The 26,942-nt window shown below is 39.1% G+C and overlaps 1 protein-coding gene across 2 annotated transcripts; it reads left to right on the forward strand.

Moving 5' to 3' along the window:
* The first annotated feature begins 583 nt into the window (after window positions 1-583).
* Window positions 584-26,526, forward strand: LOC127648893 (desmoplakin-like). Of its 2 annotated transcripts, none has more exons than XM_052133708.1 (24): window positions 584-958; window positions 1,227-1,314; window positions 3,050-3,171; window positions 4,818-5,163; window positions 6,987-7,112; window positions 7,476-7,535; window positions 7,650-7,817; window positions 8,890-8,994; window positions 9,210-9,305; window positions 11,200-11,325; window positions 12,578-12,730; window positions 12,907-13,061; window positions 13,162-13,288; window positions 13,615-13,801; window positions 14,552-14,796; window positions 15,611-15,789; window positions 15,960-16,098; window positions 16,210-16,403; window positions 16,508-16,670; window positions 18,417-18,500; window positions 18,589-18,696; window positions 18,853-18,951; window positions 21,436-23,262; window positions 23,648-26,526. In XM_052133708.1, the coding sequence occupies exons 1-24, from the start codon at window positions 729-731 to the stop codon at window positions 26,135-26,137; spliced, it is 7,617 nt and encodes a 2,538-aa protein (XP_051989668.1). In that variant the 5' UTR covers window positions 584-728; the 3' UTR covers window positions 26,138-26,526. The 2 variants fall into 2 exon arrangements, with proteins under 2 accessions (XP_051989668.1, XP_051989669.1); XM_052133709.1 differs by having other exon boundaries at window positions 585-958; window positions 21,436-21,933; window positions 23,648-26,525.
* The last annotated feature ends 416 nt before the right edge of the window (window positions 26,527-26,942 follow it).

Below are 26,942 nucleotides of genomic sequence, written 5' to 3' on the forward strand. Positions count from 1 at the left end.
AAACTTAAATGCAAAATATATAAATAAAACTAAACATAAAAATGTATGAAAATAAAAACATAAATTTACATTAATACATTCATTTAAAAAAGGAGAAATATATTTAGCCTACATGTCCAGTTTATGAAAATGTGTTTAAACACAAAACCAATATAAATAAGCAAATAAATAAATAAATGTACGTGTCATCTTCAGCTTTTGAAAGTAAAACAATAAAAATAAAATAATACAATAATTAAAAAGAGAAAAATACATTTCAATGTTCAGTCTATGAAAGTGTGTAGAAACACAAAAGCTAAATAAGTTCAAATAAATCAATAAGTTTGCACGACTTCTTCAGATTTAGACGGTTAAAAAACATACTTTGACATGTTTAATGAAAGTCCGAGGAGCGAGATTAGGCCTACGCGGCAAACTTGACATGACCGTATGAAGGAAAAATAAATCCTAGTTCGACCGTCCTGAAGAATTTGTTGGGAGAGTGTGGGAATGTTTTGATGTCATGAGAACTGTGTCTTCAGGCGGTGAGACAGACGGGTGCAGGTCTAGGTGTGGTCTAACGGCCAAAACCGGAACTATCTGGAGCTCCGCGGCCAGTATAGGCGCAGTCGGGAACGGGGAAAGACACGCACGGAGAGAAGAGGAGAACAAGAGGACATATACAACTATAACTGCGCTTTTCTTTGGAGAAACTGACCTTTGGATACGTGCTGAAGTTATCCACAGAGATGAGTTTATACGGATCACAGACCAGACTAAACCAGTTGAGCCGCAGATCCAACTCTCGGCCCGATCTGACCGCGGTAGGCTACAGTTTACCCAGGACTGATCTGGGCCAGATGTCCGTGAGTGGAAATAGATTCCAGGCTGAATACAATGATGGCTATACGCAGTCATTTCAAAACAATTTCTCCAGAAGCTCACTGGGAGGAGGAGGAGGAGGAGGACGACAACAGAGGTGAGTTCCCATTAATAAATAATTACTCTTGTTCTTCATTACATTCTTGAACTTAAAGAGACCCATAGAAAATAGACGATTTGTGACATAATGTTAATTTCCAACAAAAATCATTTTGAATTGTCTTCTCTTTATAAAACTGCGCTTAACTTGATGTTAAAAAGATAAACTTAAATATTCCTTTAACAGAAAGAAAACATGTATTTTTTAATATTGTATTTATTTACTTATTTTATTTTTAATTATGGGGATTTATCTTTTTTTTTAGCATGTCATCCGTGTCTGTTCACAAATTTCAAGTGATTTACAGTGACTGTATGAGAAGCCTGCATCAAGCTCAGCTCGTCCTAGAGAATGTAAGTGTCATTTACACACACACCACATACTTTAGTCCACGTGACGTACACACAGAGATTAGAGCTTTCACTGCCTTCTGCATGATTATAAAGTTTGTTTGTCTGGGTTTGGGTGAGCTATCCATTTACATCTGGCCCTCCTGGAGATCTTCGATTACGTGATCTGTGCTGATCTGGGGCCAGTATAGTAGCTTAGCTGTTCAGCTGTATTGCCTCATGTTATACTAATAGGCAGCAACTAGTTTGTTTAGGATCTTATCTGCAGGGAAATTGAGTCTAACTCTTCGAAGTAATTATTTTTTGTGTGCCATTGCTTGTAGGGAGGGCCCTTGCTATTTGCTGATTTCTCATAATGCCACTGAAGTCACTTAACTATTGTAGTCCGTCCTCTTTTGCAAGAACTCCCATGAGGTTCAGTGAACCCTCATTGGGTAGTGGAGTGTTTGTGCATTGAAAAGGAAACTGTGTCAGGCAAACTCTGAAGCCTGGAGATGTGCAAAAGCCTCTGAATTATGATTCAGACACCAGTGGAAATTCCTGTGGTCTCTCTAATTATGTTTAACAATGTTAAAGCAATAGTACACGCAAAAATGAAAATTCTCTCTTCATTTACTCACCCTCATGTCATCCCAGATTTGTATGATTTTCATTCTTCAGCAGAACACAAATTAAGATTTTTAAAGAACATTTCAGCTCTGTAGGTCCATACAATGCAAGTGAATGATGGCCAGAACTTTGAAGCGCCAAAAAGCACATAAAAAGTAATTCATAAGACTCCAGTGGATAAATCTGTCTTTAGAAACGGTATGATAGGTGTGGGTGAGAAACAGAGCAATATTTAAATTATTTTTACTATCAATCTCCACTTTCACTTTCACATTTTTCTTCTTTTGTTTTTGCCGATTCAGATTCTTCATGCACATCACCTCCTACTGCACAGGGAAAATATTAAATTAAATCTTAATTTAAGACTTTAAAGTCTGTTTCTCACCCACAAATATCAGATCTCTTCTGAAGACATGGATTAAACCACTGGAGTATTATGGGTTGCTTTTATGCTGCATTTTTGTGCTTTTTGGAGCTTCGAAGTTCTGGTCACCATTCACTTGCATTGTAAGGACCTACAAATCTGAAATATTTTCTAAAAACCTTTGTGTTCAGCAGAATAAAGTAAGTCATACACATCTGGGATGGCATGAGGGTGAGTAAATGATGAGAGAATTGTAATTTTTTGGTGAACTATCCCTTTCAATAATATAATAAATTATGGCATATATGTCATATTTGAGTTTGTTTGAGTATTTTTTTTTTTTTTTGTAGTCGCGCTTTCCTTTTAAAACAAAATGGAATAGGTATAATTTGAAGATATGTTTCCCGCAGTTGGATGATTGTCATGAAATACTTTTGGGAAATTGACATGTCCGGTGTGATGTGCTATACTCCATCTAAATCTGTTTTTGAAAGAATGTTGTTAATTGTTGTATAATTACTGTGTATGCAGTTTTTATGTTAATTGAGAGACTATATTGAATTCGGAATATCTGTACTTTTAAAATAGTGTTTTTCAGGACCACTTAAAATGAACTAGTGAAGGCAAATGGGTGATAAAAAATTGCTCATGGAACAAAACCAAGGAATTGTTCTGTGGGTAACTTAAGTTGTCCACTTGTAATACTGAGTGATATTCCATGTGTTTAATGTGGATAAGGTATTTAAATGTGTAATTTTTCTGCAGATGGGACCAGCATCTGAAGTGGACAAAAACATGCTCATGGCAGCGGAAGCTTTAGATCAGCTCAAGCAGTGTGCTATTGACTTAAGTAAAGCTGGTCAGCCCAATGACATGGTCCTCAGAGGGTAATTGCATTGTGTGTTTGTCTGAATGTTTGTTGGCACATACAGTACCAGTTATAAGTTTGGATGAACCTACTCATTATTTATTATGACTATTTCCACATTTTGCAATTATAATAGTCATCATAACAATGAAACAGAAGTGGAAGTATGGGAATGATATAATGACCAAAAATTTTCTAAAATAATCCAGAATATCTTTTTTTTTTTTTTTAGCTTTTTCAAAGTACCCACAGTTTGTCTAGATTGCTCTGCATCATAGTGATCATTCTCTCAACCAACTTTATGAAATGTAATGTGAGCCAACGTCAAGTAATGATAACCACAGACCTTCAGTTCAAAAACCCCATTATAAAATCCTTTAGGAAAATCCAGAGGGAACCCATGGCGAATCAGACTTCCAGGATTGCCTACAAATTTGCAACACGGCTGAACAGCTCTATAGGTCTCGGCGTTATGTGCATGCTTCCAGAAACAGGTGCTGCGTGAGGTGTATTTAATATGGAAGATGCAACACAAAGCAGAGAAGAAGTGAAACAACAACACACATGTGCGTTTCATTCAGAAGTGATCATCACTATGCCCTATTCCCTTTCAAGACTTTACCATCCACTGTGAGAGCTTTGGAGGGCTGAAAGTGCGGGGCTCAAAAATAATGTTTACTCTGAATTCACCTTTTAAGTAATTTTTTTGGGAAATTCTGATAGAAGCGAACTTACAACATGGCTTATGATTGTTGTCCCTTCAAAGTGCTCTTCAGAGGCTATTTATGCCATTTTAAATCAGGGGCACATGGTGAATACCAGAAATGTTCATTTTTGGACGGATTAGTAGTCTGTAAGCCATTCACACCTGTGACACTTTAATGTGGCACTTATTATTATTATTACTCTTTTTTTTCTTCTGTTTTCTGCCCATTGACTAATCCTCTTATCTGGCTGCCATTGTAACACTCTTATTATACATATACATTTCCATCATAAAATACAATAAAAGATTGTAACAGGTGTATATTATAGCCAAGGTTAGCATGCTAGCATTAGCATTAGTGCCATGAATGCAATATGGTAAACATGACAAATTACACATTATCTTCTGCATATATATATATATATATATATATATATATATATATATATATATATATATATATATATATATATTACTTTCAATCATCATCGAGTGGTTATTATAACAGCTTCTTTTACTGACCTAATGTGGATTCCATTCATAGAATGAGGCAGAAAAAATGATATTTATTGAATCTGCAGCTTAGAGCAAATGACAGATACAAAACTTCCAAGTTTTCAGACAACAAACCTATAAAAATACCAGTGATTGCTAGGAAGATATTGACAGACTATATCTTTTCATAATCGTCAATTTATTCATGATCTAGTTAGCTAACTACTTCAGCGCAGGCAAAAGCTGACGTCCTTCCTTCAGCTATGAATTGCGCATGGCATGGTGCCGTGTATACTTGGAGAGATTAAAACTATAGTGTGATCATGCAAAAACCTGCGGTAGCTCGATTATAACTGCCCATGTAAATGGATCACTGGTCAGTAACTAAGTGATGTTGATGAACTACAAAGAAACATCAAGTCAGGGCAAAGAGTCTAAACTTTGGTGGGGTTTTTTTTTTTCAGTCTAGAGGAATGTAGCAGCATGCATGCAGGAATACGAAACTCCATCACGGGCACCACTATGATAAGGACCAGCAACACCAGCTGGGAAGACCCTAGCATCCAAAGCACCATCACGGGCACCTCTCTGAGGAGGATCAGCAACAACACCGTCAGGGAAGACCCCAACACCCAAACCATCTACATGGGCAACACTATGAGGAGGATCAGCAACAACACCGGCTGGGAAGACCCCAGCATCCAAAGCACCATCACGGGCAACACTATGAGGAGGATCAGCAACAACACCGGCTGGGAAGACTCCAGTAAGGGCTTCCAAGACGCAATTGCATGGATCAACCAGAATAAGGTCTGTTTCTAAGCCACCATTCAAAACAACAAATTGAGAACATTTTCTTGCATTTCGCATTACAGTAAAAATGAATATTTACATGTGAATAAGTCATTAATAGATGAATATTTAAATACAGTTAGCTTGAGAGAAACAAATGACTTTTGTTTGTCTCTGCACATTAATCTGAGATAGGAAAAAGTATTTTACTATTTTAAAAAATGACATAATTATTTTTTTTTTAAATCATGAAAGCATTAAAAAAAAATCCCCTCCTGTTGTGAGTAGCCAGTGAGCACTACTTATTCATTTTTGGCATGTAATATGCCTTTCTGGATCTTCTCTTTATTGTTACTTAAAAAGCAGATGTGTTATCAAAGTTTCTCTTGAGCTTTCTGGAAAGAAGCCAACATGTTAAGATGATCATGCTGAGATCCCACCTTGTTAAATGAGAGTAGTGAAGGGTTTACGGGCCGTGCGGCTCATAATGACCGCACTCCATTGCCCTCATGTCTGGGCTGTTTCGCCAACTGTGAATGTGTTCAGGCTTATCTCACATTCTGTGTGAAAAAATGAGATGACAAAAGAGAGAATAGTGGAGTAGTGTCTGTGGACACGCTTGTGACGCCTTGCTGCTGACTTGTTGTTACTTGTGGTTTCCACGGCAACAGCAGAGAAACACCCGCTGTTTCATGACCATTCCCATTTTACTGTCACACCACTCCCAAAAACCTGTTCACCCCATCATAAACTCCTCCTCTACAACATTTACTGTTTGTTTGTTGGTGTCTTTCGTTCTTGCTCTTTAATATATTTCTATCTCTGTTCAAATGTTCCACTGTTATCATCCACCCGCAACACAAACACCCCCCTGCACAGTTCATCACAGGGTAGACAGAGCATGCATTGTGTCACTTGAGCAGGAAGGAGAGAGGAAAAAACAGGGAGTGGTTGTAGCAAAAGCAACCAGGACAAAAGTGGTGAAAGTGACTCGAGTGTAACTGGTTTGTGTTCTTATCATTGTTGAGATCTGTAGGGGTGAATGGTTGAAATATGTGCAGTCACTTAAAACAACACCGTAATCATCGAGGACCTTGATCCTCATTCCCAGACCTTATGTAATAATACTCAAAACTGACCTTAGATCAGCATGAAAGAGCCGCCACAGTCCAGAGCTAAAGTTAAAAACGGCCACCTAGAGGCTAGGATTGAAAATGTCATAAACTGCACTAATCATTAACATCTATACAACCATATACAAGCATCTACATGCATGCATTTTTTTAAGAATAGTAATTTAATTTTATCACAGTGTAATAAAGGGGTAAAAACAAATCCTAACAAAATGCTATTGTTCGACTAAAGAAGACTTGAAATATCCCACACAAGTAGCATGAACTTTTGAGATCTTTTTATGGTGCCATTTATTATTATAATTTATTAATTTATTTTTTGGGGTCATTTTGGAGCTTGACAGCCACAGTCCTTATTCACTTACATTATATGTACAATTGCAGCCAGGATATTCTTTGAAAACTCAGCTTTTGTGTTGCGCATTTGTAAATTAAGACCAGCTTTTCATTTTGGTGTCACTAATCCTAATACAAGTTTATTATTTTGTGATTTTTGATTCTCATTATGAGGGCCCAGTCATTGCTGTTTTTTTAATCATGTGTTTAAGATGAATCAAGATGAAATGATTGAGTGTAGTTATGTAAAATGTCTAAACCGTGTAAACGGATGATAATTACAGCGAGGGAAACTCCAAGAGGTGTGTAAATCTAATGGGTGTGTTTGTTCACGTGCACTTACCTGGATTGCTGTTTTTTTATGTGTTGTAGCGGCTTATTGAGACCGCACCCTTCGGTGAAGATTCAGAGACGATAAGCCAACAAATCATGAATCACAACAGGTTCCACAGTTCAGTTCAGAGAAGCGCGGAGGTGGATAGAGTGCGAGATGAGCTGGTGAGTTTGTGTGTGGTACACATACATGCACAAAGCAAAAATACACACTCTTTCAATATGTGTTTGCTAACACATGACTAACTCAAATTGATTAAGCTAAAACTTAATTGCTTGCAGCCTGTTCACACACACACTCATGAAATGAGCCAAGTATGACTAATTCTGTTGTTGATGCACACTGTATCGATACAACTTGAACATTTCGAAACTAGACAGAAAACCGTTTAATAATCTCCTCCTGACTTCCAATTTTAAATCCCGACTCATAAATTAAAAAGGGAGTTTTTAATTATTTAATTCATTAATAATTCTGAATTTTGTCCAATCATGGTACTGTACACTGACCAACTCTTTCCCCTTCAGATGCAGAGTGGAGACAAGTCAAGGCTTAATGCCCTCGAACGAGAATGGGACAGTTTACAGGTTAGCTAGACTTGAATAAAAGGGGGTCTTTCTTGTGACTTTTAAAATGAGTATGATCATAAAGTGTTAGGGCCACAAATGAATGTTTATTTTGCTCTTCTTTCATTCATGCAGAAAATGTCCCATGCGCGAACAGCTCAGCTGCGAGACCTGCAGAACATCATTGAGGAGATCTCGAGAGCCATCATGTGGGTTAATGACAGAGAGGAAGAGGAGCTAGTGTTTGACTGGGGCGATAAAAACATTGACACATACATCCCCAAAAAACAAGAAAGCTACTCAGTAAGAACAATTTCTTCTGCTGAAACACACACTCACACACACACCCATACACCCGAAGCATATTCTTCTAACTGTGCAATGTTTATTTTGTGTGTATTGTGTTTTGAAGTTTGTAAGACCTCAATTCATAACGCAATGCAAGTATATGCTTTGGCAGCATTGTCGCACGGAGTTCGGTATAGCAGGTTTTAGCGTGAACTGTCTTCTTCAACGTTCTTCAATGTTTAGTTTTCCTTCCTGTCATGGCAGAGCAACATTTGGAAGGGAATATTGCTGAACAAGTTAGAGAAAGTCAGTATATACTGTATATATAGAGAGAGAGAGCAGCTTACTTGAAGAATAACATCCGGTTTAATGGCACAGACATTTGACGGTAACTCTATCGCAACCTTGAGTATTGAGGTTTGTTACCACCAACATAAAGAGCACATGTTAAGTGGAATCAAATGTTTGTAGGACGATTGCCAAGCATTGAATGCATGATCATTACATTTAGAGCACTATTCTGACACTACACTCAAAGCACTTTACACAGTGAACAGGGGACTCTCCTCAACCACCACCAGTGTGCAGCATCCACCTGGATGATGCGATGGCAGCCATAGTGCACCATTACGCTCGCCACCTCTTGGTGGAGAGGAGAGAGTAGAATTATTGAGCCAATTAATGGATTGGGATTATTAGGAAGCCACGATTGATGGCCAATTGGGGAATTTAGCCAGGAAACCAGGGATATACCCCTACTCTTTTTACACTTGGGATTTTTATTAACCACAGGGAGTCAGGACCTCAGTTTAACATCTCATCCAAAGGACAGTGCCTTTTTACAGTATAGCATCCCCGTCACTATATTGGGGCATTAGGACCCACACAGACCTCAGAGTGAGCACCCCCTTCTGGCCTCACTAGCACCTCTTCCAGCAGCAATCTTAGTTTTCTTAGGTCTCCCATCCAGGTACTGGCTAGGCTCAACCTTGCTTAGCTTCAGTGGCAACCAGTGTTGAGCTACACGGTGATTTGGCTGCTGGCCACTCATATTTTTAGATGATGACACTTTATTCCCTCCTACCAGAAACTGATGAGTGAGCTGGAGGAGAAAGAGAAAGATCTTAATAAACTGAAGACAAAGGTGGACAACCTACTGAAGAGCCAACACCCAGCCTCAGATAAAATAGAGGTGTGCAAACTCCTCCCTACACAACTAGACTGAATCTGCAAATATTTAAAATTCATTCACATGTGGCAAGTTTCTGAATTAAAAGTGTCTAACAGCATTATATCAAGTTTGACTTCTCTGTAAGTCTATATAGATGATACAAAATCAAGCCAGTAATTGATGTATTCTTCATATTAAAATATATTGGTGTTGAATTAATTTGCTTGCTCTTTCAGGCGTACATGGACACATTGCAAACCCAGTGGAGCTGGTTACTGCAGATCACCAAATGCATTGATGTTCACCTTAAGGAGAATGCTGCTTACAGCCAAGTAAGAGCCGTCCTAATCTTAAAGACCCCTTGAAATTAAAATTGGAGTTTTGTGGCATTTAGTCCATGTCTAATAGCTTTAAGGCCATTGATAGTAGATGTACACAGTTCCAATTTACAGTATTGCCTTCTGGGAAAATTGATTACTCATGTTACACAACAAAGATTTTTTTCCAATCAAATGCCCTCTCGAATATAATAATAATTTGATTTCTAAAACACCTATTAGCGATTAAGCACAAGGTGCTTCACAAAACATCAAATCAAAAACACACACAGTAAAACCCCAAATATTCACATATTAATAAAAGCAAGTCTATAAAAGTCACAGATTCAGCAGATCTAATATCCCTGGGCAGGCTGTAACATCATTGTGGGGCCTTCTCTACAAATGCTCTATAGCCTTTTGTTTTGTATCTGCACCTTGGAACAGCCAACAGTTCATGACAAGAAGATCTAAGAGGTCTAACTGTTTCATAAGGTCTTAAAAGTTCTGCAAAATATTCAGGCACCAACCCATGTAATGTCTTATATGTAGTTAATACAATCTTAAAATCAACTCTAAAATGAATTGGTAACCAGTGCAAAGAAGCTAAAACTGGAGTATGTATGACCTTCTCTGTATCTTTGAAACTCAAGACATTTCTCACCTTTTGAAATGTTGCTAAACTGATAAAAACAAGATTGAACCAGCTTCCTGACATGGTATTCAAAATTTTTAAATAGTATCTAAATAGACTCCCAAATTTGTCACCACCTGCTTGATATGTGGGACCACTTGATTAAGTGCTGACTCAATCTGACTTTTTTTTTTAATCATGGCCGATTATGACAACCTCTGTTTTATCAGTATTTAACTGAAGAAAATTACATGCCATCCAATGTTTATATCTACTATACACGTTGAAGAAAATGTAAATTAGAGAGATCATTGAGATTCAATGAGAAATACAATTCTGCGTAGCAATGAAAATGAATGTTGTATTTACAAATCACAGAACCAAGCGTTAGCATATATAATGAAAACAAAATTGGCCCTAACAGGGATCCTTGCGGAACACACACACAATTAACTTTTAAAGAGGAGGATATCTCATGTCCAACAGACATTACAAATTTCCTATTTGTCAAGTAGGACACAAACCAGTCTAAAGCCACCCCAGATACCCCCCACCCAGCTCTTTAATGTGTCAATTAAAACAGAATGATCAGCTGCAGTTAAATCAAGTAACACTAAAATGGAGCACTTTCCAGCATCTTCCGCCATCAATAAGTCATTTGTCACCCTAAGGGCAGTTTCTGTACTGTGATTTTCTCTAAAACCAGAATGAAATATGAGAATGTCCCTCCCCCACCAAGTAGCAAATTATGGTTCCATGGCTGTGACATAAGGTTTTTAAAAATGTCCTGTCCAAATTTCCTGTCAATCAATCCATGCACTGGCATACAATCCCCCACCCTCCTCTCCCCCCTCCGTTTCATGGGCCCTCAAGATTTAGCCACTGAATACATGACAGAAAACCGTGGTCGTCAAGCAATTTCATGGGTTTTTAACGAAGAAGAACGCCGTTTGGTGTGGTTTAATGAATATTTGGCTTCAAAACTTAAGTTTTAAAGTTTTACCGTTAAGTTGCTGAGTGCAGTCAGTCCTTTTCAAGGCAAATTTGTCCACTCAGCCGTCCAACTTTGTTACACTCCCGGACAGGCTGGGCAGCTATTTTATACATAAACAAGAAGTATAAAAAGCTCAGAAATCTCCAAAACGGTTGTTCAAGATTACGATCAGAGAACATATTTAAAATAAGCAATAAAATATGACAAATATGTGATTGAGACATCTGTAAAGTTTTTTGTCTGTCTTAAATGGGTTGTTTGGTGTGTGTTATTTTTTGTAGTTCTTCAAGGAGGCCAATGAGACTTACACCAAGCTGCAGAGCGACCATGATGGCATCCGTAAAAAATACACCTGTGACAAGACCACGCCTCTGGAGAACCTCACAGAAATGCTCAAAAATCTGGAGGTGACAGCCTTATCTGATATATTCGGCACAAGAAATTTAAAAAATGAATGTTCTGATTTCTTTTATTCACTCACCCTTAAGCCATCCCAGATGTGTATGACTTTCTTTCTTCAGCTGAACACAAACTAAGATTTTTAGAAGAATAACTCAGTGCTGTAGGCCCATACAATGCTAATGAATGGTGACCAAGACTTTGAAGCCCCTAAAAGCACATAAAGGCTGCAAAAAAGTATTCAATAAGACTCCAGTGGTTTAATCAATGTCTTCTGAAGCGATACGGTCGATTTTGGGAACCAAAATATAACCCCGTTCTCACTGTACATTTTGCCATTGCAGTCACTAGGAGCAATCATGATTTCAAGCTCGTTTACATTTCCTAGTGTTTGACACAATAATTGAGCTTTAAATCATGATCAATCCTGAATCATTTAAATCAACCAAGGAGACAGCAGATGTCAAGGTTTAAACTAAAAAATATATTTTGGTCTGTTCTCATCCAAAAATGATTGGATCACTTTTTAAGTAATGGATTAAACCACTCGAGTCTTATGAATTGCATTTATGCTGCCTTTATGCACTTTTTGGACCTTTTAAAATTCTGGTCATCGTTCACTTGCATTATATGGATCTACAGAGCTGAAATATTCTTCTAAAAATCTTAATTTGTGTCATGCAGAAGAAAGAAAGTCATACACATCTGGGATGGCATGAGGGTGTGTATATGATGAGAGAATTTTCATTTTTGAGTGAACTTTTCCTTTAATATATGATTAGATATGATGGGAAAGAAATGACAAATTATAAATACATGGCTTTGAATGTGCATTTTTGATATATCTGAAAGCACAAATAGTCTTAGGTGGTAGAGTGAGTCAGCTGCCAATCGCAGAGTTGGCGGTTCGATTCCTGGCCCACACGACTCCACATGCCGAAGTGTCCTTGGGCAAGACACTGAACCCCAAGTTGCTCCCAATGGCAGGCTAGCACCTTGCATGGCAGGTCTGCCTCCATTGGTGTATGATTGGGTGATTGGGACACAGCGTAAAGTGCTTTGGTAACCTCTAAGGTTAAAAAAGCGCTATATAAGTGAAGACCATTTACCATAGAGTAGGCTACTCTTGAGTAACAACAAACACAGCCGCTGCATCTGAAATCCTATGATGTCATTTCCTATGTAAATATAATGTAAATGCGCTATGCAAATCAATTGTTGCGGCACCTTTTATTCATGGTTGTGCATGTATGTGTGTAGAAAGAGAAAGAGAGGATCTTTGAGAATAAGAGGCAGGTACAGACACTGGCCAGCAAGTCCAAAAACATTGTGTGTCTGAAGCCTCGTAACTCAGAGGAGAAGAGCAGCAGTCCCATCATGGTGCAAGCTTTGTGTGACTTCAAACAGGATCAGGTGAACATCACACACTCATGTCCTCTTCTTTAGTCTCCATTGATTACAGTAGAAGTTTGAATTAAGAACTGGAATTTTAATTAAACACACACTAAGAAATAGCATTGTTTTCTGTACATGTAGTTTGAATTGTTTTCTGCAAAAGTTGAATGAATCACTGTGTTTGTGTATTACAGAAGGGCATAATGAAAGGAAATGAAGCTATTCTGAAAGACAACTCACAGCGCAGTAAGTGGCAAGTGACTGGACCTGGAGGACTGGACATGCTCATACCATCAGTGTGCCTCATTATACCACCACCCAATCCTCTGAGCATAAGCCTCGCAAAGAAGTACAACAAACACACATACAGTCAGATCATAGAGCAACTGATAGTGTAATAGCAAAGAACTGCATTGATTAACACTTTTGATTGATTGATTGATTGACAGGAATGAGCAGTACTTTGAAGCCATCATGTCCATCTGGAATCAGCTGTACATTAACATCAAGAGTCTTATCTCCTGGAAATACTGCATGAAGGACATTCAACATATCAACACCCTTACGCTCTCCATGGTATGAATTACTACAGTATTTACTATATTTTTTATTTTCTTAGTGCAGAAGCAAAAAGGCACATTAACCATTTTGATATATTAGATACTAAGACTATAGAAAATTATAGTCTATTTCAGAGGTATACTGTACTTTTAATGCAAGCCAACAGAATATTTTAATTTCAGCCGACTAAATTCAGTTGAGTGAGCTAAAAGGCCCTTACAAGTCTTAAATATTGAGCTTTCTGAATTGGGCTGAGAATGGTTTTACAAATGTCTCAATCTCTGTCTCCAATAGATATTTAAAAATATGTATTTGTCTCTCTGTCCATATTTCTCTCTTAGCTGTCACAAATGCGCCCTGAGGAGTATCGTAACATCATTAAGAGTCTTGAGCTCCATTACCAAGAGTTTATGCGCAACAGTCACGGCTCTGAGATGTTTCGAGATGAAGACAAGAGAAAGATGGAGCAACAATACTCTGGAGCACAAGCGTATTACGACCAGATGGTGATCCAACTGCCCACCTACAGTAAGATCAGAGACTTGCACATATACAGAACATATACCGTTTACATACCTGGCAACTTAATTTAGAAAGTCACAAAAAAATGACTTAAACTCATTAAAAAAGTTAAAATCATAAGCAATCACATGTGATGAAGACTCCAGTCATATCAGTAACCTTATAAAAGCTGTTTTATTCTACATGGAGAGGGTCCATTCATGGGGGCAGCCATGTTAGAATCACATGACCAGCTGAATACTACTTGCTTAATCTCAGTAACCGCCTTGATATTGGACACTTTCACTCCTGGATTAAATTCATCATGGCTGACTGTGAATAGTGAATTTCTACAATGGCATCAGTAACTAAAAACTATTGATTATGAATGATGCTGCATCCAAGCCACTAGGTGTCAATGTGGGTCCAAGATCAGCGTATTGGTTTGTGGGTTCTTTATAGCACCAGAACATTTATAGTTTTCTAAAGAGCTAGAGAATAAACGTTCTTTGAGGAACTTTCTCCTATATGGCATCAGGCTATAAAGCCCTTTTAGTTCTAATTAGAGGAACCTTTATTATAAACAGTGTAGGGGGCTCCATACTTTTGGTATGATGTTGGACATATGTAACTGAGGTGTTCTGAATTAAGTTAAGAATTGAATCACTCTCTGGATCCCCAAGCAGACTTAAAAAGTCAATAAACAAGGAACAGACCTGAGGACTTGAGAACTGTGTTAAATGAACTGTTTGATCCTTAGTTTTATATGTTTTTCAGGGGAGAATGGGGTGAAAGTTGACGTTGTGAAGAATGTTGACGTTGTGAAGGAGGTGAAGCAGGTGAAGGTGGAGACAGATGGAAAGAAGGTGGTCGGCTCAAGTCTGAACATTGGGTTCTTGTCAGACCTGAGCACTCTCAGACGCAGACTAGAGGCAGCGGAGTCAGGATTGCTTCAGCATCTCCATGTTCCTCTGAAGGAGAACAGCGTACAGGAGTGTTCCCGAAGACTTGTGCTGCTGCAGGTACACACACAAACACTAATGTAAAGCTGACAAACAAATGTCACTAGCACAGTTGTAGTCTGTTGTAGTCATTACTGATAGACCGATATAATGGCTTGACAAATTAACCCAACAGGATTTGTCAATTTTGAGATTACAAGCCTTTTCTGTGCCCGCTTGATCGATTAACAGGAGTGTTAACTCTACCGATAACCCTGTCAATAGATGCACTTTTTCTGTTTTTCTATTTTTAAGAGAGTTTAGAGTTAAGATTGTTCAACAAATTTAATTTCAGCAATTTAATCTCATTTTCTGTCATTGCATTGAACTAATGTGGCCCCCAAAAGAACGTGGACACTAAAAGCATACTTCAAAATGCTTTAATGTCATTGCCAAGTGGCATTGACAAACAAACCAAGTGGCTATCTATTTTAAAGAAAGATAGCACCTTTGTCAAGCAAAACATTTTGCAACATGAAGTTTGCTAAGTTTTAAATGATTAAACAATACAAAGACTGTTTAAAATTAAGACTGTTTATCAGCTAAATCAGCCATTGGCCACTAGAAGCCTCTATGATGTTCTGCAGGTCTCTAAAATAGAGCTAGGGCAGTAGTGTTGGAATGGATTTTTTGTTTGCCAAATGTAGTCCAAGGGGACCATTTATAGATTTCCATTTCCTTTTTACGTAATAAGAATTTACAATCATGGCAGTCTTTGGCCAATTCAACACCATCACACTCTTGTTTTTGAGTGTGATTACACGTACACCAAGTTGGGTTTAATTGCTGAATTAATACAGCTGCCTAATGCTCTGTTTCTGGTTTGTAATGTCAGCGTGTGCATCAGGATCTGGACACCATACAGGACGAGTACCTGCGTCTAAGGGAGAAGATTTTGAGGGAGCTGGAGGGCAGCACCAACGCAGAGCAGACCAAGTTCCTTCGCACAGAATTGGACTACGTTAACCAGAAACTGGGCAGCCTGCAAGGCTTCTCAGCTGCTTATACCCAAAGGCAAGAACATTCAAAATGGCCAATACTGTATCTCTTCACCATGATAATTTGTAATAAAATATGCATCCCACTCTCAGAAGGACTTGTTGAGTTTGTAATTAAATGGCGGCAATAACTGTACAGTAAATGATGTGAACGGAATCTTAGTGTGCAAATTCGTATGTGTTCAGACTGACGGCTCTTCAAGCTCTGATGAAGAGCCTCCTGCAGGCTGAGGACATCATTAAAGTCCACGAGGCTCGTCTTACAGAGAAAGAGACCTCTTCTCTTAATCTGGATGAAGTGGAGAGGCACCGCATGACTCTCAAGGTGAACTTAAATGTTTATCGGTTCATATAAATTACAAACTCTTGAAATGTCTCCTCGTCTCCTTTGATATTGGAATATTGTTTGAATAAGTGCTGCCCTTGTACCTTGCAGGACATGAAAGCAGAACTTGAGCAGAAGAAAGGAGTTATGAAGACTTTGGAGTCTGAGCTGTCCAAGGCTGTGCACTGGAACGGTCAGATAGACCAGTCTTTCCATCAGTGCGATGTTGATCTGTCCAAATACTCAGAACTCGTCGGACAAATGACAGACCGGTGGCGACGAATTGTGACCCAGATCGACAGCAGGTAGGGGAGAATGTAACGTGCTGATTCTGAACTTGTTCTGACTCTTTTCTGAAGTTCCACATGCATCATTGGGATATCCAACATTGGGATATTTTACTTCCCAGGACATGGGACCTAGAAAAACAGGAGAAACAGCTGAATCACTACAAGCAGACGAGCTCCATGATGAACAAATGGATTCAGGAGACACGTCAGCGCCAAGATGCCCTCCAGATCACTAAATTCAGCAATATGGATAACTTAGTCCACCACCTCAATCAACAAAAAGTCAGTCCAACACACCATATCTCAAACAAATAATGCATGCTAAGTCCATCTTATTAGTTGTTCTAGCATCTTGTAGGCTGCCTACATGGACATGTGATTATTACAGTGTGTAATAAATTTAAATTTTTTTGGTTCCTGGGTAGTAAGTGAAGTGATTATTTCCTAAGTATAGAAAATGGCTATTATTCCACACAAACTTTTCTTTTGTGACCAGGACAGTGATATTTTGAAATGTACCTATTTCCAATGAGAAAATGGGCAGATTTGTGTCTTTTTGTTTACATAAAGTCCTAAAAAAACAACATATTAACATGTATTTATACTAAAGTAATACAGAAATGACTACAAAAGATTCAGAAGTGATTAGTTTTCCGAGATGTACAATAGTACTTTAAATCTCTTTCACGAATCAGCCCCCAAATGTAGTCTCCCATCATGTTCTCGTTATACTGTCCTTGGTAGCGGCGTTCAAACTCCAGTATATCCTGATGGAAGCGCTCACCTTGCTCCTCCGAGTACACTCCCATGTTCTCCTTGAATTTATTAAGATGAGCATCAAGGATATGGATTTTGAGGAATTTCAGAGGTGGAGCTGAGCAGAGAAACCCATACTACTCCAACCAAAAAGAACTCAACGACTTGATTAGAGATCTTGGTCTCATCAAGTTCAATGCCGAGCTTTTGACGTCTAGGCTAAAGCAGTGGAACTTATTGGATGAAAGTGTGCAAGTCGCAAAGCATCACCAACATTTTTCTAGCTTCTTCACTCGTCAAGATGGGCTCTGCATCTGCCACAATGTGACCACTCTGTTCGAGGCAATCAGATTCGCCTGTAACCAGAATGAGTTGAGCCTCTTCATTGACAGCTCATCCAGGAGCTTCAAAGCCATGCTGCTTCATAATGGTTACAAGTACCCGCCTCTTCCCCTGTCTCACTCGTGCACCTCAAAGAGCATCAAGACCTTGCTGGATGCCTTGATGTATGATGAGTATGGCTGGGAGGTCATAGGAGACTTCAAAATGGTGGCATTCCTGATGGGTCTCCAAGGCGGTTTTACCATGTTTCCCTGCTATCTTTGACTTTTGGACAGCAGGGACACCAAGGTGCACTACCACAGGTGGGACTGGCCACAGCGGACCGAGTTCTCTGTGGGGAGGAACAACGTCAAGTGGGAGCCACTGGTGGACCCCCGGAAGGTGCTAATGCCACCACTGCACATCAAATTAGGCCTTGTGAAACAATTTGTCTGAGCTCTAGATAAGGAGTCGGCTGCCTTCAAGTACATTCAAGACTTCTTCCCTAAGCTGTATGAGGCAAAGGTCATGTTAACTTAATGAGGTTAACTAGTTTATGTAGTACTACTAGTTTATGGATTTTAAAAATATTTTCTTAACTTTAATATTTTGCATGGATGCAAATTAAAGGAGGTGAATTTATAGGTGCAATTTCACTGAGAGCATTTTAGCGGGCTGATATCCATCTTTCGGAATCGACTGTGAGTTTTAGGCTAGTGTCTTGTGCCATTCACGTGAGGAGCACTGTTTTTAGAACTGTGTGGGAGACTGTCAACAGACTTGCTGTCTATGTAGAAAGAGCACAGCACCTTGATAGGTTTTGGGACAGAGCCATGGTGTATTTACTTGCTTGTTAAAAACCTGTAACTGGATTATATGAAGGGATGCAAATTTATACGAAAATAACATTTTCGTATTTTTTTTTTGTGAATTATTTGTGAATTTTGTTAGGCGCTGTATTCTGAGATAAAGGGAAAGAAGGAAAAAGTGGATGACGTGATCAGAGACTCTGACACATGTAGTGCCTCCATAAAGGTGAAACAAATAATTTTTGTCTTCATGATTACAAGAAATATATACAAAAAGTGCAAAAAGGCTTATTTAAGTCTTTATGTTTTCACAGGATTATGAGCTCCAGTTGGCTTCCTACAGTGCAGGTTTGGAGACTCTGCTCAACATTCCCATCAAGAAGACTATGCTTCAGTCTCCAGCCACTGAACTGAGGCAGGAGGTAATGATAGTAGATTCAACAGAGAAAATGTTCACATTTAGAGTTCAATATGAGATTTAACATTACGATAAATTAACATTTAGTTTGAGTAGATAATGAGTTATGAGACAACATTACTTTTTCTTCCATCACTAATTTGTTACTGTTTTGCTAAAGGCAATGGTGTTGCAGTCAAACTACATAGAGCTCTTGACACGCTCAAGTGACTACTACAAATTCCTTGGGGAAATGCTGAAAAACATGCAGGAGTTAGAGGTAAGAAAATGTGTGTGTGTGTAAGAAAGCTGAAAAAAGGTCTGTTGTGAATTTATGTTTTATTATTAACATTATCAGCAAAGACTTTGTGGATAAGAATGGCAAAAACAAACAAAACATTTCTAACTCCCCCAAATAAGATTTGACTTTCCTAATCAAGATAAGAAAATCATTCCAAAATACAGACAACTTCCCTATCTCCATAACTAAATATAAACAAGAGAAAATTGTTTCAAAGATAAAGGAAAGGCCCTTGTCTCCTACAGCTTCCTATTAAAATAATGAACTAGAATCACACAAGAGTCTAGTAAAGAGCTATGGCTCACTAGCCATCACAATAGCTGATCACAATGTTAATACATTTTAACTCTGGGACACATTAGCTCTCACCTTAACAGCAATAAAATCAACATGGATTGTAAACACTCAATAGCAACCACTAAACACAAACGGGAAGCTACACGGCATGGCCCACCGGGCTGCAACTTGGCCTCGGGAGCAGTCTCTCTTCTGGGCGGAAAGCTAAATTTAAATAGCCCAGACTCTTCAACACACACCAATCCCAGGAAATAGCTAATTCCACCATGGCCCAGTCTTGTGAAAGGGGAGTAGGAGTAGAGTAAAAGATAGGGCGAGAGAATACACAAAGACAAGGGAGAGACAACAACGACATAGAACCACCTTCTGCACAGTACATCAGAGGAAGTTTCAGTAGCAATGGAAATCTTTCACAAGTGTCGTTACCAAGGTGAATTATAATAACATGCAGATATAGTGTGTGTAGCAAACACTAGAACAATTGGCTAAGTATATAAGTGCTGAGGTTACACCAGTGGCCTATCTCACAAAGCAGGATTAAGCAGTTATCTAGATAAGTTTAAAATTAGGTTAAGTGAACTCTGAATTTGTGGTACCATTAAAGTGGATAAGCTTTCATCGTGGTTAATCGCCATAGTTACATACGCTAATCAGCTAACCTGCTCCTTATTATTCGATATTGTATTAATGTGTAATAGTATTCAATGATATTAAGTTAGTCATTTTTACATTTAAAATCAAGATATTAAACTTTTAAAATTACAAGCCTGAATGTTGTGGACCTATATCAATGTGAAAGTAACTTTATATATTATCTATTTTAATATTTTCACCACATTCAGTTTTCTTTTTTTTTTTTTGTGCTCGAGCAGCAGCAGCAATGTTTCTTTTAGCTGTGTAAATACCTTTTAAATTCTTTATAATTTACTAGTGATCCTCTGTGCTGTGTAAAGGTATTATAATTATGCATGATTTCATAGTCATCATTCGTGTTGTGTAAATGTGATTTGATTGATCATATCTTTTAACGTCCTCTTGTGCTGTGTTATAGCTGTGTTTAAATTCGTATAATTCTAAATCTCGCTGACTCTCTCTTGAGATGTGACTCACGCTGTTTAGCACTCCATTGGCTGTTCACTTCATTCATGTGAACACGCACGTGAACTAATCATAACCTAGTGCAAAAAGGAAACCTCAAGGAACCACAATACTCAAAATGTTGCCCTGCTATAAGAGAATGTCATGTTTTGTTGTATTTTTCAAAAATTTTCATAATTAGTTCAAATAGCAGCTTTATCTTTTTCTGGGTTACAATGACTACATTTACATGGACACCAGAAAGCGGCTTATTGCGAGAAAGCGGTGTACTGTGAGAAAGTGGCATTCTGGTTTACATGCACTGTATGGCATAAGTGGCATACTCTTTACTTCCATATACATGTGGCTCGTTCAGTAAGCAGCTTTCTGCAGAGCAATGTAATTTCCCTGTGATGCTTGTGTAAATAACCAACATGGTAGTCGAAGAAGACTTCACTATTTTATTTTTAATTTCGCTTTTTTTCCCAGATATTCCAGAGTTGTTGTTGTGTTTGTTTTATTAACTCTCTATCGCGACCCACAGGGGAATTGCTCTTCAATAGTGGGGTTTCCCTCTTACATTAAACTTCAGGATTCCCTCCATGTACCATCGCATACACACGAACGTGAGGGACTGTACAATATTTTACATTGGTGTGTATAAATAGGTAGAGCTTATAGTGTATGTGCTTTTCCTACTGTACTCCAAAACAATTTTAATTCTTTCCAATTTGTTGACTAGTTATTGGGCTCCGTCCTATGATCTGTTCACACATATGCACACATTTCTCATAAACCTGTTAGAATGCAGCTTTGTGTTTACATGACCAGATAAGCCTTGTTCTCTGGGAGAAACCTGGATATGTTAAACCACTCCCTCTTAATCCCTTAAATGGCATAAGGAAATCTGCGTTCTTGTTTACATGATGTTGCAGAACACCACTTTCTGCAAAACCCTGGAATAAACTGTTTTTTTAAGTGCATGTAAATGTGGTCATTGTGTCCACTTGTTTTATCTAAAAGTTTACTTATTCTGAATGGTTTACACCTTCCACTGATCAATTTAATGTGAAACTTTGTTTTAATTAGATGCATACCACCAAATTTGACCTGTTGAATGACGAGATGAGGCGCCTAAAGGATAACCTTCTAGATCAAACCCACAAGAACAAATCACTGGAGGACACTCTGACTCGCTATCGGCTGGAGCTCACCCAATCTAAAGAGGAGCTTATATCGATGGAGGAGGTGAAGAGAACCCAGGCTAGGCAGTGCAATGCTACCAAGGAAAGCCTGGACAGCACCCAGAATCAAATGAAGAGCTTACAAGATGAGGTGTCTCGCCTCTCATTTCTCATTGAGGATGAGAAACGCAAAAAGAGGTTGGCTGAGGAGCGATACACAAACCAGCAGGAGGAGTATGAGCTTGTTATGCGCAAGAGACAGAAAGAACTGGAAGAGCTCAACATGTCCAAAAGTGAATTCGAAAGGGCCATCAAAGACAAAGAGCGGGAGATTGAACGGCTGAAATTACAGCTCCAGGATGAGGCCTCCCGGCGTTGTGCAGCAGAGTCAGAGACCTCAAAGGTAAGATCCCAGTTGACCCAGGACATTAATAGCCTTAAGCAAACTTATGAATCTGAGATCCACATCACCAAGACCAGTATGCTCATGACAACACAGCAGAAGGAGGAGCAATCATCAACACTAAAATTCCAGCTGGACAGGCTGACTTCTGAGAAAAGAGACCTGGAAGAAGAACTTAGGAAGCTGCAGCTCTCTTTCAGCCGCTCAGAAGAAGCAAAGAGGAAAGCAGAAGAGGAAGTACATCAGCAGAGGTCTTCAGCATCAGAGGGTAGCCGGTGCAAAAAGGAACTAGAGTCACAGATTCAGATTATGATACATCAAAGAGAAGAGATTGACACAAGATACAAGTTTGAACTGGCAGAGGCCAACAAAGTTTCTCAGGAAAAGGTCCATAAGATTACCTCGTTAACACAGAACCTTCAAGATGAGACCAGGAGAAGGAAAGCCTTGGAGGTTGAGAACCAAAGCCTCAGACAGTCTCAAGCTGAACTGCTCACTAAGCACACTTCCACCACAGAGGTCATTAACAAGCTTAAGATTTCAGAGCAAGAAATGCTCATCCTCAAGCGAGAGATGGAGAAGCAAACGATTGAGAAGAGCAAGTTGGAACAGAATAGCACCAGACTGCAGAGTCGCATCAGTGAACTGCAGTCAATGGTGAATGGGTTGCAGGCTGAACTGGAAAAAGATAAGAAGAATAACCAGGATGAGCTCACAAGAAGAAAGAAGTTAGAAACTGAGCTGGAAAGGGTGAATCAGATGTGCCGTGAATATACCACTACTATCAACACTCTACGGGTCCATCAAGAGCAGGAAAGTACTTCTGGACACAAGAATGAGCAGGAGCTTCGCAGTCTAAAAGATGAGTTGGATAGAAGCCAAAAGGAATATAAAGTCACGGTAGAGAATCTGACCAGGGTAAATGCAGAATTGAAGGCCTTACAGAAGCAGCTCTTAAAGGAACAGGCTTGTGTCCGTGAGGCCAATCAACGGAATGATTCTCTCTATAAGACTATTGAAGAAAAAAGTCGCATGTTAAATGAGAGCACCAGTGAGATTGAAAAGCTGCAGAGCCTTACTCAGAATCTTACCAAAGAGCATCTGCGGCTTGAGGAGGAACTAAGGACCATGCGATTGCAGCGGGATGACTTAAAAAGAAGCCTGAGCACTATTGAGAGTGAAAGTGCATCCCGATTGTCAGCCATTCAGTTCCAGTTACAAACCAGCAATAACAGGGCACTGGAACTGCAAGAATTAATCAATGAACTGACTCAAGAGAGGGAAAGTTTAAGGGTGGAAATTGCCCAAATCCAAAAGCAATTCTCGGAGGTATTTGTTTGACCGACGTTACTGATTTTCCTTCTAAATCAGTTGAATCAGAAAATCCATCAGATTTATGGCTTAAATGAAAATGGCTTTGCTGGTAACACTTTGCTGGATAATGCTTCAATGACCTTTGAAAACAACTTTTCTGCAAAACAATACATGGTTGCAAATTGATATTTAAAATTTTCTTCTGCAAAAAATTCAATTTTGTTTCAAAATTGAATTTTTTTTCAAGGTCAAAACTTAAATAATCTCTTCTTGCATGATTTATGTTGCTTTTTCTAGCCTTGTGTTCATCATATTAATTTGTGTTGAGATACAGACATTTTTCTATGAATTCTAATCTGAAATGGTTTCTAAATGAAACTTTTATCTTTTATATTTCCAGACATCAATGATGATCCAGCGGTCTGATACCCACTACAAAGAGATTGTGCAAGAGAGAGACAGTCTCTTAAGCAAACTGAAACTGTTGGAACAGGATAAAGGTAAGCAGCTGCGCTATGAAGAGGAGCTCAGACGCATCAAAATCTCACTGGAATCTGAGTTGAAACAAAAGCAACGCCTCCAGGATGAAATTGACAAAATTAACAAGGATTTCAAGTACTGGAAAAGCCAATATGAGTCAAAAGAGGGGCAGATCAGACAGGGCGAGTTAGATAGAGACAAAGCAGAGCGAGACAGGGCCTCCTTGCAGAGCGAGATCCAGAGATTGACTGCTGAGCTAAGAAGTGTGGAAGAACGCTACAAGAGTCGTCTTCACAGCTCAGAGAGGGAAATATCAGAGCTCTCTCGGAAGAGGGAAGCTTTGGAAATTGAACTGAGGAGGTTGCAACAGTGTCCTGTTCCATGCTGTAAGCATACACAGATTGATGTGGTTTCTAAAACTGTTTGTGATGGTGGTTCCCATAAAGTAACAGTGCAAGGTCTACGTGGTGAGGTCTCACTTGCAGAGCTTGTGGATTCCAACTTGCTTACTCAAACAGATATGGATAAAATAAACCAAGGAAAACTAACTGGCAAGGATATTGAGGATAGGCTCAAATCATACCTAGGTGGTTCTTCTTGCATCGCTGGTATATATGATGAGGCCAACAACAGGGTTCTGCCCTTTTACCAGGCCATGAAAGAAGGTCTGACTAGACGGGGAACCACACTGGTGCTCCTGGAGGCCCAGGCTGCCTCTGGTTTCATAATTGATCCAGTCAATAATGTTTGCATGACGGTGGAAGAAGGGTGCAGGAGGGCTCTTGTGGGAAAGGAGTTTAAAGACAAACTGCTCTCTGCTGAGAAGGCTGTCACAGGATATAAAGATCCAGCAACAGGAAAAATCATCTCCCTCTTTCAAGCTATTGAGAAAGGGGTGATTGAGAGGGGTCATGGAATTAGACTGCTTGAGTCTCAGATAGCCAGTGGTGGCATCATTGACCCAAAAGGGAGCCATCGTATTGATGTGGAAGTGGCTTACAAGAAAGGTTACTTTGACCGTGAAATGAATGAGATTTTGACATATGAGGGCGACGACACCAAAGGTTTTTTTGACCCCAACACCCATGAACACCTCACTTATCTACAACTGAAGAAAAGGTGCATCACAGATCCTAAGACAGGGCTCATCCTTTTGCCTTTGAAGGACAAGAAGAAGCCACAAAAAACTACATCTCAAAAGAACACTCTCCGCAAGAGGAGAGTGGTGATTGTAGATCCTGACACAGGGAAAGAGATGACTGTACGGGAAGCATACCATCGAGAGTTAATTGACTATGACACTTTTCTGGAACTTTCTGAACAAGAGTGCGAGTGGGAGGAGATCACTATCTCAGCATCTGATGGCAGCAAACGCTTAGTTGTTGTTGATCGCAAAACTGGAAATCAGTATGATATTCAAGATTCCCTAGACAGGGGTGTTATTGATAAACAAAGCCTAGACAAGTACCGTGCAGGGACTCTGACACTCACTCAATTTGCAGATATGATCACCAGTAAAAGCAAAAGCTCTGAGCTTGCCATATGCTCCAGCAGTCCTGAGGATATTGCTACTTGCAGTAGTCCCACACAGGTTGCACCATCATCTCCAACCATTCGCAAGCGTTTTGCTAGTGTATCTATCACACTCTCTCCTCCGTCTGATATTTTTGATGACCAGAGTCCAGTTGGAGCCATTTTTGATACAGAGACCCTAGAGAAGATAACAATCCCTGAAGCCCAACGACGTGGAATAGTGGACAATATCACCGCTCAGCGGCTCTTGGAAGCCCAGATTTGCACTGGAGGTATTATAAATCCTGCCACTGGCCAGAGACTCTCTCTGACAGATGCTGTACAGCAGAGCATCATTGATGAAGACATGGCTGTCAAGCTAAAACCAGCACAGAAGGCTTACATAGGTTTCGAGGACGTCAAGACCAAGAAGAAACTGTCTGCTGCTGAAGCCATAAAGGAAAAATGGCTACCTTATGATGCAGGGCAGAGGTTTCTTGAGTTTCAGTACCTGACAGGAGGACTCATAGAGCCAGAAACTGGTCGGCGGGTGACCATTGAGGAAGCCATCCGCAAAGGATGGCTCGATGGCAAAGGGGCACAAAAGCTGCAGGATACGAGAAACTACATTAAGAACATTACCTGTCCTAAAACCAAACTAAAAATCTCATACAAAGAGGCAATGGACAACTGCATGGTGGAGGAGAACAATGGCATGAAGATGCTCCAGGCAACTTCTATGTCTACAAAGGGCATCAGCAGCCCCTACAATGTGTCCTCAGGCCCAGGCTCTCGCACAGGTTCCAGAGCAGGGTCTCGTACTGGCTCAAGAAGCGGCTCACGCAGAGGCAGTGTTGACTACACCTCTTCAAGTACTTACAGCTACATCATATCTTAGTTACACATTTAGCTGTAACGCCTATGCTTAGTATGTAAAATACACATTTAAAAATGAGCTTCTAGTCATAATTTTCCAAGTATGGGTTTGGTATATAGAATATAGATTTATTTCAAACAGATAGTTTTTACTTGCCAATTAGTGCTTATACATTTTCTTGGGTACCTTTTTTAAGATGGTTTTCAGATTATTAATGTGATTTAAACTAAGCAAATTTTAAATGACATTTAGCATACTGTCATCATTCCTTATTTGATTTATTTGGTGTAACCATTTTCAAATATTTTTTCTTTTATATGTTCTTTTTTTTTTATCTCACTTGCATTGTATCAACGTGTATATTATATGGAGTAATCTAAACAATAAATCAGCTTGTCAAAATTGAAAGCACTGTTCTCTCTGTCAATTTATATGAGGATTATTAAATATTCTAGTTTCAAATTTGTGAGACTAGACATGGGACTGTAAAGAATGAAATGGTAAATGTCAAGAGGTGGATGGGGTGGACACATTGAAGTTATTTTCAGATGAACAAACCTCCAAGAAGAGCTAGTCAAGAAGAAAATTCTAATCCTACTGAGCCTAAACCATTAGATTTTCATCCCTTTTGGTTGGAAATGAAAGTTTGTTTCAAACTTATTGAGCACAATCATAAAGAATCCATGAAACTTTTTAGGAGGAAAGATTCCATTCAGTCCAGAGGCAAATCATTTAGACTGCTAAAATCAACCTTTAGTTAAATTAAATCTTTCTCTTTTAAAATAATAAATAAATAAAATATATATATATATAAAAAAGCTACACT

This window comes from Xyrauchen texanus, chromosome 9 (assembly GCF_025860055.1).
Source record: "Xyrauchen texanus isolate HMW12.3.18 chromosome 9, RBS_HiC_50CHRs, whole genome shotgun sequence".
NCBI classification, from domain to species: domain Eukaryota; kingdom Metazoa; phylum Chordata; class Actinopteri; order Cypriniformes; family Catostomidae; genus Xyrauchen; species Xyrauchen texanus.

Bases quoted from the DNA above. Each gene is read 5' to 3' on its own strand.
- LOC127648893 (XM_052133708.1), top strand. From the start codon at position 729: ATGAGTTTATACGGATCACAGACCAGACTAAACCAGTTGAGCCGCAGA. The intron at 3,172-4,817 runs GTAATTGCATTG...TTTTTTTTTCAG, and splicing joins AATGACATGGTCCTCAGAGG to TCTAGAGGAATGTAGCAGCA. The intron at 7,113-7,475 runs GTGAGTTTGTGT...TTTCCCCTTCAG, and splicing joins ATAGAGTGCGAGATGAGCTG to ATGCAGAGTGGAGACAAGTC.